General features: G+C 38.6%; 1 protein-coding gene across 2 annotated transcripts in view; it reads left to right on the top strand.

Moving 5' to 3' along the window:
* SORCS1 (sortilin related VPS10 domain containing receptor 1) overlaps positions 1-3,300 on the top strand; it is a 536,703-nt gene extending 533,403 nt beyond the window's left edge. Inside the window, exon 27 of one of the 2 annotated variants that reach the window (XM_077125968.1) lies at positions 3,028-3,300. In XM_077125968.1, the coding sequence (XP_076982083.1) occupies positions 3,028-3,107 (80 nt within the window). In that variant the 3' untranslated portion in view covers positions 3,108-3,300. Of the gene's footprint in view, positions 1-19 lie in introns of both variants that reach the window. The other variant, XM_077125969.1, reaches the window with a different exon arrangement.
* The last annotated feature ends 11,553 nt before the right edge of the window (positions 3,301-14,853 follow it).

The raw sequence follows: 14,853 nt of genomic DNA, 5'->3' as shown, positions 1-14,853 counted from the left end.
CTGTTTCCTATTTTGCCAGGAAGTATTTCCATAGTTGCTGAGAATCAAAGCACAAAAGAAATCCCTACCTATGTAAATGTTTGAATGGAGGACGCCAGTAAAAAAATATAATAATAATAAAATAAAATAAAAACAATCAAAATAAAAAAACACCCACAAAAAAACAAAAGCAAACACTCACTGCATCGGGACTTTTTAATTCTTCAGACACAGAAAACAAGGGTTTTTAGCTTTAAGCCTGTGCATGTGGACAATAACTTGAGAACATGTTTGGAGGGGCAGTGTACAGGTGCTCTATTTTAATGGAAAACACTCCCCTCCCCCTTTTCTTCTTCTCTCTCTTTTTTCTGATCGGTCGTGTTTGTAGAAAATTCATAACACTATAGGCCAAGGAAATCTGCATGTATTTTTGGAAATATTCTTGGCTCTAGATTTAACTTCTATTTTAGCACTAAAGGCTGATGGGTGGATTAGCTGCCCCTGTCCATTTCATGACACACAAAAGATGTGCACAGGAGTTTGAAACCCTGAGCTGTTTCTTTGTTCCAATTTCCTTATTGTCGTTTTCCCATCTGAGTTGTCTTTGTCAGCTCTGTTGGTCAGCGATGGTTGCAAGGCTGCTTCCCCCATCTGTGCAGCCACAGAATAAAAGAAGCGAGGTAGAAGTCCATGTACGCAGGTAGATCAGAGAAAGAAGGAAAGAAGAAGGCAGGAAGGCAAGAATGTCATGTGAAATGAGTAGTTTACTGCTCATTTCTTCCTACCGTGACTGCTTCCCTTTGCAGCTTTCCCTCCTCCTGACTATCTTCTGTAAAAAATGGAATCCCATTACCCATGATCTTGCCTTTCCATTTGTTTGCCCTCCATGTCTGGTCATGATCTGTTGATGTCTTTGAATCTCTTCCTTCCAATTCCCAAGGAATTGCTCCTTCTCTTCTTCCCGGGCATGTTGCTAGATTCTGAACATTAACCCTGACATTTCTTATTACTGGCCTAGCCTGTGTCATCCCTGTGGCTCCCCTACCCTCAACCTAGTTTGTGATTTCTCTGTCAACTTCCATACACGCTGACCAACCTGCATCCTGCCCAGCAGAGTTCAATTTTATGTACCCCTTGTCTCATCCTCTAGGAGCTGCCTCTTGTAAACATCCTTGCTTTGTCCCACCCGAAAACCTAAAAGTTGTGTGAAAGCGTTGATCCACACAAAGTAATTAAACCTGGATCTGTACATTGGGAACAAAAGCATGCAAATGAGTAGTGATATTCTCATAACTTTTATCAGAAATTCCATTCTTGCAAGAAATGTCTTGAACATGTTGCTGTGTTGCAGGGCAATTTCCTTCTGTGATGGTCACTGTTACCCAGTATTTCCCCTCTTGCAATACAAGAGAGTAAAAATATTTGTGAAATAAAACTGATTTAAACAGAAGGAAAAGCAGGTTAATAGATTTACTGGTTATGAGTGTCAAGAAGTCTGAGAAAATATAAGGAGTCCTTGCCCTACATAGAGATGAGATTTTGATGATTTAGGGTGGTTCCAGTCATTTCACACACATGCTCTCTGATCTCCATGATCGTAGTGTCTATAAAGGAGAAGTAAGTATAAAGGAGAGAAGTTAGTGGACTATGAGAAAGCCAGTTGGCTCAAATTATGATGCAATCCCAGTTTTCCTAGGGTGATCATGACAGAAGGTTCCAGAGGAAACAAAAGGTGCCCAGCAATGCCCTTCAGTCTTGTAGCTTAGGCAAGGCCAGAACCCTCTCTAAAGTATAGGAGAGGGCACTTCTGCCAAACCACTCAGAGAGCTCAGTCCCTTCTTGGCTGTGTTCCCAGGCCAATAACAGGGCATAATAGAGGGGCCTGAAAATCACAGAGGTGCCCTAAAGATCCTGACCACCACTGCCCTCAGGTAGCTCAGGCAGGGGAAGAGCAGCAGCACTGCTGTCAGAAGTTAATCAAGCTGAAGGTTGAATGGTCAAGGATGCCGGCATGAACCTGGGAAATGGATTATGCCCAGGGCATCCACCTATTTGTAGAACTCAGTTGCTCCCTAGCCTGCCAGGCTTCCTAACCCACAGGAAACAACCTCATTGATCCTCTTCATTGGAACCTCCCAAATTTAAACTGGATGACAATATGGAAACCAAAAGGGGCTCACTCAAGAAAAGCGCAGGGAGCCCTCAGAGTTGCAGTTCAAATAAACTTATCTGGAAAATTGCGAAAAAGGGCATAACACACTTATTATAGCACAGTGCCTTGCATAGAGTAATTATTTTAAAAATTATTTGTTGAGGAAATGAATGGATATGTTAAAAGATATAGGAAATATGGGCTTATAAGTTCCAGTTAAAAATAGAGGTAGACATGAGATGCTCAGCATTTTGGAAAGTGGCCAGAGATGACCAATTATACCTTCAGCATCTCCAGTGTCTTCAGGTGCCTCTCCGTAAATTTCCTTCCCCACCTGTAAGAAATTAATAAGTCAAGATACTGATCGGACAGGACCTCACTGTTCTTCTGACCTAGGCCAGTAGTCTCAAAGTGTGGTTCCCAGATAGCAATATTAGCATCACCTGAGACTTGTTAGAAATGCAGATTCTCAGTCCCATCCCAAACCTACTGTGTGTCAGAAACTCTGTTTTGCGGCCTGGCCATCTGGTTTAACAAGTGCTCCAGATGAGACTGATGCTCATTATAGTTTGAGAACACTGTAGTAGGCCATTCTAGCTCAATCCCAGGGAGAAGACAGTAGTGAGAACCACAAATGGGAAGGACCCAAGTGCCTACCTACTCACTAATAGCAGGGGTCAACACAGTGAGGAGTTGGTGGGCTGAAGATCAGAGAAGTGGGTGGGGAAGGATGTATGTAGAGGGTAAGAGTCAGGGCAACTAAAAATACCATATTGCAAAGTTTTCCCAATCCTAGAAGGCAAACTGCACATGCTCTACCCTCAACTCCCCAATCAACATTTTTCTAATTGGATTCAGTGTCCAAAGTGCCGAGGTTTGCTTTGCCTTTTATTCAGAAGTTCCATTCAGCAACTTTGAGAGTGATAGGGTGTGTGGCAGCTGTTCTGTGTTTTCCAGGATTCCAACTGAGCATTGAAATCTCCCAATCCCTCATTTGCCAGCTTATTTTTATAGGAAGCCGATTTAAAAAAAAAAATGAAAGTTTTCTTATAGTATTGGAACTACTTCTAATTTTAAAATGACTTTTTTGATGTATTTTTTTTGTTAAATACTATGTAGTGTAATGTATAATTGCTCTTGTTTATTGCTTTTACAATCATATTTATTAAACAGATAATGTCTCTAAAGTCTTTGCCTCGAGATGTTTATTTTATCCCAAACTTTGGAGTTCAGTCTCTATACAGAAGTGGTATATATTTTGGATTTCTTGAAGGCTCATTTTCTGAAAATATAGCAAACAACACAAGCTCAAGGCTTTTTCTAAAAGTGTAGACTGTATATAGCTGAATTCTACCTGTATTTCAGTAGGCTATACACTGTCTATTGCAGTATGAAATTATTGTATTCTGTTTAAAGATCACTCCAAAATGGTTACTTTGGGATACTTGGCGTGCCGGTTATTATGACAAAATTAGAAATCGTTTTTGGGGGACAAACCATTTAAATTTATTCAAAGCTCTGTGGTTACGAAGGACCAAACTTGTGCCTAATGAACTGAAACTTGGGAGTAATTAAACCCTCGCATGATAGAGTAAAAGCAGCTTTGGATTTGCAATCAGGAAAGTGGATTCTCCTTCAAGCTCTGCCACCTGTGTGACCTTGAGCAAATCACTTTCACATACAAAAGCTGAATGGTCCTCACACATATAATTTGGAGAAAGAAGACTGGATGATATTGAAGAACTCTTCCAACTCTTATTCTGAGTCGGTGAGTCACTCTCCAAAGTCTCAGTAGCTTATTTGGAGTTGGTAGAAAATAAAGAGGTGGACTGGATCCAAGTCTTGTCAGCCTTGTGGCTGGCCTACATAAGTTGTCATCTCTTCTTGGGCACCATTCTGTCTTATGTTTGGCTGAATCTCTTGTGCAATCCACAGAACCTTCTTTAGCCTTCCCCAAGACATGTGAGGCTCAGAAGGTGTTACCTCATTAGCACAGAGTATCAACATGCATGAGAATTCCTGTTGTTTTTTCTGGTGCCTTTAAACTTTCCTTTACCATAGGCTAAACCCTCTGATCCTTCATTGTTTCCCAGGTCAAAGCCTTTGGTGCTCTTCCCCTCAGAGCAGTTTATCTCCTATGTCAGTCAGGGCTCAGACAAATGGAAGCCATTCCTAGAGATTTCAAACCGAGTGGATTTAATACAGGGAATCTGTTGCTTAGGTAATGGAAGAGCTGAGATGCCAAATAGGGGAAGGTAAGGCACGCTCAAGATTAGCATCAATAGGAAGCTTCTTCCTTCCCTGGGCTGGAGGGACCCAGGAATTACTGAAGCCTGGGAGCCAGCATTGCCAGGTTGAAGCTGAAGCCATGGAGGACCTATCCGGTAGGAACTGGAGCCATGGGCACTGCCAGCAATGCTACCCAAGTGGAGGAGAGGGGAAAAGTAGCTGGGTTTCTCCCTGGTTCTCGTCCCACCATAGGCCAATACTCCCTACTAGCCAAACCCAGGCACAAGCTTGTGGGTGGTGGAGCCTGGGAAGTGTAGTTCCCTGTAGTCCAGAGCCAAGCAGTGAAGAGGAGGGAATGAATTTGAAAACCCACAAGCAGGAGATTGACACCAGCATCCGCATCAGCTCAAATACAACCAATCTCTCCTAACTCAAACACAGTAATTAAATAGTAGGTACCCCTTTCTGTGTAACATTTTCACCCATTTCCCTTTCAATGACATTTATTTAGAGCTTGGCATTATGTTTATGTGTGGCACTTAATGCCTTACTCACCAAATTCTACACTCATTTAGGAGAGGATCTTTATTTTATTTTTCTTTTCAATCTTTTCAGCCTCAAGCACTGGTCATTGCCATTAGGGGGCACTAGATAAATGTTTGCTGAAAGCTAACTTGGATTTTCAGCTTAGTGTTGTGAGCAAGTCCATTTTATTTAGCAGCGATCTTGAGGTGACTTCTCGGGTCTGACATTTCCTTGCCCAGCTGGCACCTCTAATTACATTTTCAATTGTTGTTTGTCAAGAATCAACACGTGCTTGCCCTTCTTCTTTGTTACCAGTTAAGCTGCTGTATTCAGGCAGCTATTCTTAGACATTAATTTAAGTGAAATAATTGTAGTTTAGGAGAAAAACAAAACTAGCTAGAAAGTAGCATAGGGAAAAAAAGATCTACATTTTGTTTTTGAATCATCATGTAATTTCTTTACTTCAGGATTAAATACATATTAGTGGAATTTTCATAGTGGGGGGAATCCCAAAATAATTCCAGATGAACATGCAAGGATAGAGCTATTACAGAATTTTTGTATTAAGCACAGGAAAAGGAGGGTTTACAGAATACAGATATTTATTAAACCACATACGGCACACACTGTTTTGGGTGGTGATAATACAATTCTGAACAGCTCAAATAAAATATCTGCCATCATGAGGCATATATTCTAATAGGAAAAATAAATAATATAATTTAAAATAGTGTATAAAATGCTATCAATATATGGAAGACATTTCAGATATGAAATGTAACAATAAAACATAGTGAGGAACAGAGTGACTGGGTGGTGGTGGAGGTGTGAGAGAATGGAGTTGGTGCCCGGAAGTAAAAGTACCTAGATGCTAAGGGAAAACCTCTCCAAGATCTAATAAAGGCTGAAAAGGAACCAGTCATTTAAATATAACTCACATTACCCAACTTATCCAAAGTCAATCTTAAAACAATTTTAGGTTTTATAGGCAAAAATCATTCAATAAAACCCATAGAGATTAAATAAAAATAGGATTAGAGTATAACACTCAAAAACTGTCAATGACACATTAAAAAAATACTAATAAAAATGCTAGCACAGTTTACCCATGTTAAATGGTTAAGAAATAAAATAAGGCACTTTACCTTGAGGAAAACCTGAAGTTTGCTTGTGAAAGTGAGTGTAGGATAGGGTTCAAGCTTGTGAGTTACTGTGAAGTAAGATGAGCATCGTCTGAAACTAGACAGAAAGTTGTAACACCAAATGTAGATGGGTATGGCTCAGAATGCAAGAGGTAGCTGGAAGGTGTTTAAGAAGTGTGTATGTATGTGTGTGTATTTGTTTATTTTTACACAGCTGGGATAAGCTGGGGATAGTTTTCTGTTTTTCACCTAGTGTGTCTCATGGACAAAATCATGCATAAGCAAACACCAAAATATATTATATACAAAATTTGCATTTTGCTCAAATTCTTTCCTAACATATCAACCCCTTGGAAGAAATTAATATTTTAAGAAAAAAAGCATGAAAGAAGAATTTATGGTAATTCATTCAGGTCATAGTTTAGAAGTAATGTGGATTTATTGGTAGAAGATTTGACAGCAGAGAGAGAAAATAAGAAATCAGAACTATGGGTAGTTTGCAATCCTAGTGGTCAGTGAGAGGAGGGGTAAGAGGTAGGGTAAGGTATGTTTTTTTTTCCTTTTTGTTTCTTTTGCTGGTGTTGATGCAGATGTTTTAAAAATGATCATGATAATGAATACACAACTATGTGATGATATTTTGAGCCATTGGTTATATACTTTGGATATTGAAGATATCTCAATAAAAATGCTTTTTTTAAAAGAAATTAGTACCGACCCTCATTAATATCATTATCGTCTCTCCTGAGGCCTTTTGCTGTGGACCAGCAGCCCAACTCACTTTGGTAGATTTAGAACATAACTCAATTCCCACCAACTCCAGCAATTAATTTTCAGAATCATGAATTTGTCCCAGGAGATGTTCAATGGAAGTCAAAACTTAGTTTAAAAAGAAGATAGCAGGAAAAATACATTTCTAAAGTTTTCTAAGAAAATTAAAACATAAGGTTTTGATGTATTTATAGATAAGGTCAAGCCATTTGGTTATATTAAAAATACTTTATTAATAATGTGAAGAAAGAAAACTATTATAGTACCATTCTATATATTATATAATCATAAAATCCTGTCTATATTAATTTTAGTAACATAAGTGCATAAAAAGTCTATAAACAGTATTTATAATAAAATTATTAACAGTATATCCTAATATATATCATTTAATAAAATAAGATGCTTGCATTAAAACTATTTTTTCTGAAGAATAGTTAATGCTTTGAAAAAATTCTCATATAATCTAAAGAAAGCAGAATTTAAGACTTTACATGATGTGATAATAATTTATAGGGAAAATAAACAGGGACAAACAGAAAAAGACAGGAAAATGGGAATGCAGGTTACTTCTAAGTGGTAAAATTGTGGGTGGCTTTAACTTCCTTCTTTATCATTTGTATATTTTCAAAAATTTTCTGCGATTAACATATACTAGTCATATGGTCAGAGAAAATTGCTTTTTGATAAGAAATGTATTATGTTGCAAATTAAATCCAATATATTATATTTCCTTATGGCATTAATCATATATTTATTATAAATATTACATTTTATATACCATGAAAGTTTATGAGATATAAAGTTAACAATTATACAGCATATATCTAAATTCCCTTCATAAATTCAAAATAGCTTTTCTAGATAAAAGGGTGGTGTTTTTTGCCTGTAATATGGTTAAAACTCATATTGAAATGAAAATATTTTGGTATTATGGTACCTACAATTTAATTCATTAAGTTTCAAATGTTTAAAATTTTTAGGAGGTATAATTTTGTTACAATTATGTTAACCATATTATTATAAATGTATAAATACACATATGTAGAACATATCTTATATACATGCTTAAGAAAACTTTACAGAGTAAATTGTAAATATGGATACATATATACATATTACAGATGTATGCACATACACATAAAGGTAAACATGCAAACATAGGAATAAGTAATGAAGTTAGTTAGTTATGTGGTCACAAACATACAGAAGCATGTCCTAGTATTGGGTTCTGAGCCATTGCTTGGACTGAATGCTGAATATCTGAACTCAAAGTTGTCTGAAAGATTTTGTTATTCTTCAGTAATCAAGGTCAACATCAAATATGGGATGGGGGCAGAAGAGTTATTCCTGGGGGAGAATATATGAAGGCTGTTGGACGATGCAGCTGCTCACTTTCCCTGCCATATTCCAGCCACAACAACACCAATCTTACTTAGTAATAGCACCAGTATGTTCCCCAGCTTGCAAATATCTTACATGCTCACATACTCACATATAGACTGGGATTAATGTGGCCCATCCTTGCAGAATATCTGCGGCAGGAGGTTCTCATCAGTCAAGGCTAGAGCGCAGAGACAACACTTAAAACCAAAGATGTAGGCAAGTCAGAATTTATAGTGGAAAGTCCAGGTCCAAACACCAGTGAGCGTATCTAAGAATACGATGCCCAAAGGGCAAAAGGCAGGTAAGAGGATTTTAATTCCCAAGCCAAAATTTCAGAGTTACATGAAAATGAAAGATGTGAAAGAAGCTAAAGTTGTGGATGGAGAATAGATTAATCATAAAAAAAAATAAAGCAGCTACAATTTTTGAACCTCCTTTATATGCCAGACCCTGCACATCTATCATTCATTTAACCCTCATGAATTCCTGAAGTAGGAATGAGTCTCTTTTGCATTCATGAAACTGGAGCTCAGAGAAGCAAAGTGACTCACAGAGTAGCTGCTGTATATGATACCCAAACACTTGCTTTTCTTGCTGTGCTATATTTCTTCCTGAAAAATGAATGATGATTCAGACCCAACTTTATAGTTGGTAGATGTATATTAACCACAAGTTGGACTGACTCAAAGGACAGGGTCAGGACTAAAATCCAGACAGGCCTGTGGCTCAGGAAGCTTAGAAATACCACCAGGCCCATTCTATATCAGAGCCCACTCTTGTGCTGATTAAATGACAGAAAGTTGCCCAGTGAGACATGGATTGTTCTCTGAACCCTTCAGTGGCATTTCAGATAGCTCACGACCAAGGCAGGCATGGATTGTCCTTAGTAGCATGCTTGGCCGAGTTTCTGTCTGGAAGCCTGCCCAGAAAATATACCATTTTTCCTTCTTGCTCTGCAGAGCTGCTCTCCTGGTTGGGCTAGAATAAATGTCTCTGGGGATTTATGGGAGCAAATCTTCTGGACATCCAGGAAGGGAGGGTGGGTGTAAGAGGCTTTTATTTGTTTATTTACTCATCTATTTATTGATTTATGGTGGATTGCTAAACTAACAAGCACAAAGGAAATGATTAACATGAGATCAGATTTCCCATTAGAAATTTGGTCTGCCTAGCATATCATGCTCAATTGCTCGATGTATTTCCAAATAAGCCAAAAATACTTTTTCTTCTTTTTGGACCCTGAATTTATGCAAACGTATTAAATGGGAGTTGGGGCTGTGGAACAGGGGGGTGTAAATGGTCTTGGCATATGTAGAACAGAGGGAAAAAAGGCAGTGATGTATGATACATTTGCTCTGTTGGGAAGAATAAATTATTTAAAACTTTGCAAATACTTTAAGGTAGGTACATTCATTTAATAATGAGGAAGCCTCAGTCTGGAAAGTTTAAGTGAATTGTTCAAGGTCATATAGCCTGTAAAGTAGTAAAGTCAGAATTTGAACCCAGAACCCCTAATGGACACATCCCTCTTTCTACTCTACTACACCCCTTACAGAGCAAACCACAGGTAAACCTACATATGAACCAAAAATATGAGATGATTCAAAACAAGACTGTTGCATGGCCAGGCGTTTCTCTGCTCTAACTATAGTTGCTGTAAAGAGTTTACACAAAGAAAAGAGTTACATTCTTTGGAAAGTGAATGCCAAATCCTGTCTCAGCCCTTGCTGTGGAGTTACACAAATAAAGACTTATTCCTTTTGACCTTATTTGATGTAGTACACAGGAAAGTTAGCCATCTAAGCTCTCCCGGAGGAAATGACTGATATTTGCTACTAACTTCAGTAAACAAGTGGATATAGAGAAAGTATTTTCCAAATACCATCTCTAAGTAATATGAAACCCAGCAGCTCATACAGCTCCAGGAGTGGTACATATAAGCCATGTATATAGGATGGATTGAGGTAGGATTCCTTGGTGCAGTTTACGTGCTCCTGCATGAGGTTTCTCTTCAGCAGCCTCATTGCAGAACAAGACCTTCCCCACTTTTGCCCATAGAGTTGTAAGTTTCCTGCTTTAACTCGAAGCCTTGTGGAGCTATCATATATGTGCACATTTGACCAGGTTTTAATGTCTTTTTTCAACTGATATGAGCCCATATTATTATTGCAAACAGGGGAAAAAATGAATTGGCTGCTGAGCAATTTAAATAGGGAGGAAGAGGAAACCAAGGCTGAAAAGAACTAGTGGGGCAAGACTGAGCCAGCAGAGTGACTGCTTCTTGCAGCCGATATTCACTCTTCAATACAGTACCCTAAGAGGCATAAAACTTGGATTTGTTTAGGCCAGTTCCTGAGCTGTGGAGGTCACCTCAAGATTCCAATCAGTGGTTATACTTGAAGTTAGACCAATGGCCATAATCCTGGTAGGCCTAAGTGTCCTTAGTAATCAGTATCAGTCTATTCTGAATAAAACCCCACCGAGGGACTGAGGTTTGGCAGGTGGGCAAAATCTGACCTGCAGGACAATAGCTAGAAGAAACAAATCAGGACACTTGGGTTCCAATTAAACTGTAGTCTAAGCAAACAACTAAGGCAAAGGCCAGAGCTAATCACCAGCACACCAGACCCACAGCCCAAAAGCAGCCCAACTTCTCCTAGATCTCACCATCAAGTGAGTAGGTGACCCCTAATACACTCTTCATCTGGTGTCGTTGGTTCAAGGACACTCTGGATTCCACTTCCTCTAAACCCTCTAGGAATAGATTATCTGCTAATTCTAGAGTTTCCTGATAGCCAGAAAGTGACAAGAAGAGAGGCAAATAAGAGTTACTGCACTTTTGTTAACAGGCTTAAGTAGATTTCATCTGCACTTCCTTTCCTTCCATGTTCTCCACACTATTCCTCTTCCTTGGGCATCAGCACTGACCTGGGTCTTAGCTCTGTGTAATTTTAGGGGACAAGTAACCAACTCACCATGAATACTTGTAGGCAAAACTTTTTAGTGAACTCGCAGTTCTGTGCACTCTGTGTATATGTAGATATATTCTTTTAGTGTAATACGTAGAAGGCAGTTTCTGGAAACAAAATGAAAGCAAGCCAGAATTGTTTATTAAGCATATTATATTGGCCCAGTCTGCATAATTTCAGAGGCATTATATATGGAGCTGCCATCCTCTCATGGAAAGCAGAGGCAGAAAGTAACACAGCATGAGTCCAGAGTTTCAGATGTCAGCGTGGGGTGCAAGGGTATTCAATGGTAGAATTCTCACAGGCCATGCAGGGTTCAATTTCTGGCCCATGCACTTCCCCCTCAAAAAAGTTTCAATAAATGGTACTGCAATAATCAGATACTCACATGGAAAAAAAAGAATGAAATGTGACCCCCATCAAACAGCCTTAAAAAAAAAAAAAAGATTCAATCCATGAAAATTACTTTGCTGAATCATAGATGCACAGACTTCTTGAGGTGGACAGGAAGTAGAAATAATTCTCATTTCTTGAGCACAGATTTTCTGCTCTGCATATACTAGACACAGCCAATCGCCTCATTTGATCAAGGTACAGCTGTTTCCTCATGGGTACATAGAAAGTTACCAGCAGGGACTCATGAGTCCTGATTAAATCCTGTTTTGTGCATATTGCTAGTCTTGGTCTCTTTCACTATACCTTCCCCTCATCCCTACCTGTGGAGAGCATAGCCAAGACCCTGAGAGTGAAGAGAAAAGGATCCAGAGCAGTGGGGAAAATAGCTGCCACAGAACTCTTGCTTTAGGATAGGCGAGGGTCCTCAACCCATGAAAAATAAGGCATTTTAAAATTAATTCTTTAATTCATCCATTCAATCAACAAAAACAACTTGTATAACTGCTGAATCATACGAGAGTTTCTGAAGTGTGAATTTAAAAAAGTATTCTAGCCATCACCTGGTAATTTAAGAAAAAAGAAATTATAACTTTAATCTGCATCTTTCAAGGACTATCATATTACATTGGGGATATGATTTGTAACTCCAGCAACTATTCTCAAAAACATCTTTTATTTCCCAATTTTATCCTCAAAATGACTTTGCATCTCTCACAAGAAATCCTGAATTCTCTCCAGATCTTTTTTTTATTCTCCACCCCTGCCTACACCTACCTCCCTGGGTTCTTTATTGTGTAAGTCAATTTAGAACACTGTTTAAATCCAATCTTGGCTTAGATCTTTACCCCTTCACCTCATTGTGCATTGCAAAAGATTTCTTTTAGACAAGTAGATGGGGGAAAAGGAGGCGAGCTTAAACATTAATAAATCTTGTCTGAGAATTATATGTACTAATAACCCAACGTAAGAATTAATAAGAAGTAGAACCAGTACACCTTGGTAATACATTGAACATAAGAGACAAGTGATTAAAGAGGTGTTTAAATAGCAATGTGAGATTTGAAACCTGGAGAATAATGCTATTTGAAAAAGTGGATCTTCCCAAAGATAATTTCAAATTTAAATACATTGCATATGAGAGGCAATAAGGACCCACTGACAGCAGTGCTGAGAGGTACCAGCTGATAGTCCAAGGAAATTAAAACATCATAAGAAGTAGATGAAAATATAAAATCCCAGACATCTAGGGTTCTTTGGTGCAGGAAAAAAAAGTTCTAAATATACCATTGCCCTGAAAAGTATTTCTGCGAATAAAGTTATATGGTCATAAAGGTGATCATACAGCCGAAAGATGCATTTGAATTACGTTCGGAGTCTTTTGTTGGGAGGGGGTGTGTAGTATACTCTGGAAATAGTCATTGAATGTCATTAAAACATATTTTGGCATTTAAAGTGATATAGTTCAGTTATTTTAAGACAGAAAAGAGATACCTCACTTGAGCAAAACTCCTAATGCCCCAGTGACGGTACATACATAAACTAAATGGGCTGTGACCCTTTTATTATTCACTTATTCTAAAAAAAACCAGACAATCTGGAGGTTTGAGTTGTAAACTACCTTTTGGTAATGGTTGGATATGCAAAGAGTTTGAGTTCAGGTTGGACCTATTTCCCACCAGGGCTATCTGCTGAAAAATTGCCCTAATGTTCTAATGAATGGGATTACTAAACTAGATTCAAACCATGTGCTTGGAATCCCTCATTTTGGAACCTCCATCTGAGGTTACTAATGGACTTTTTTGGCACCTAAGATTAGTGCCAAATAAATGTGACCGTTTGAGTGACCTGGATTAATGCCCTGGTCTTCTATCTGCATTGTGTGTGCGTGGACAAGTTTTGTCTTGCTATTTTCTACTTTCTTTTCTTTTCTTCCTTTACCATTCCTTTCCTTATCACTCCTTTCTTTTTTCTTTTGTTCCTTAAAGCCAATTCTGTAAAAGGAAATCCTACAGCAACTTCAAATGGTTTATATAGGATTTAAAAAATTAAACCTATGAAAAATACTTAGTGCTGAACCAGGGATGTAGTAGCAAACAAACAAAAAAAAATTAGACTTGGGAAAGAGAGATTTCACTCAAAAGGCCTATTGCAAAGAGGAGAAAAGAACCATCACAACAGGGGAAGGGGATTTTCTGAGCTGGGCCCGCAGGTATGGAGGTTCCAGCCGTGAAAGAGAAGAAAGCACCAGGCACCAAAGGAATCATTAAGTTTATTGAGAATTTACTCAAGTTAGGGACAGCAGCTCCCCCACTGCCACTCCCAGGACCTTAAGAAGCGTTCCACAATTAGGCAAAAATCACTAGGGCCAGATATATAGGGGCCTGAGACAATACATTTCATTGTATATAAGATCACACAGTTAGAAGGAGTCTCATGGCATATGGAGTGGTTTCTTACTACTCATTCTATACACAGAAGGGGTTATGCATTAACCAAGGAAATTCAAAAGCATGTGTGATAGCATCATATTTTTCCAGAAAGGCATACTAGGTAAAGAATGGCATCAGAACACTAAGGGGTCTGGTGTGTGTTCAAAGAACCATTTGTATATTCTTTCCTCCTGAGAGAGGCAAGTTTAAAGATTGCCTGGGTCCCTCAGTATCACAGGCAGCTGTGCATTCAGAGCTTCACTGAGTCGAGGCCAAATTATGGTTTTGGTTCCCACAGGACCATTGCTTGCTACATTACAGTAGCAAGAACCTCAGACCATTAGATCAGCAGGCGGTCAAGTGTTAGGCAAACTTTTTTTTCCTTAATAAATCGGGATGAGACTAGAAAGAACTGGATATAGATAAGTGAGATGAAAATGTAGGCTGATCAGACAGTAGATCAGAGAGTGTTTTCCTTGAGACCAGCCTCTTTTCTGGAAGGACCCTTATGGAGGGACTGTATACCTGCTCAGACTGAGAGTAGACTAAAGTTCAGGGACTGCGAGAAGGAAAGAAGGCTAATCAAAGTGTGATTGATCAGAATTTTGTCCAATTGATCATTAGGACAAGCAGTTCAGGAAATAAGCTATTTTCCAAAACATAAATGATGGGAGGATTTCTCAACTTTGTTTTCAAGGATCACAGGTCTTGGGTAAAGTTCAACATTGTCAGTAGTAAGCACTTGGTAAATCCTGTCCAGGAGTTGTAGTGGTATTAAGTGGTAGCAGCGGTAATCAATGCGACATTAGTTCCCGTATGTTAAGTAAAATAAAATGGCCACCTGCATTGGGCATTGCTGGTAGGAGATCACCTTT

The sequence above is a fragment of the Tamandua tetradactyla genome, chromosome 13 (assembly GCF_023851605.1).
Source record: "Tamandua tetradactyla isolate mTamTet1 chromosome 13, mTamTet1.pri, whole genome shotgun sequence".
NCBI lineage: Eukaryota > Metazoa > Chordata > Mammalia > Pilosa > Myrmecophagidae > Tamandua > Tamandua tetradactyla.
The sequence above is the reverse complement of the archived record's forward strand: the minus strand, read 5'-3'. Positions and strand labels throughout refer to the sequence as shown.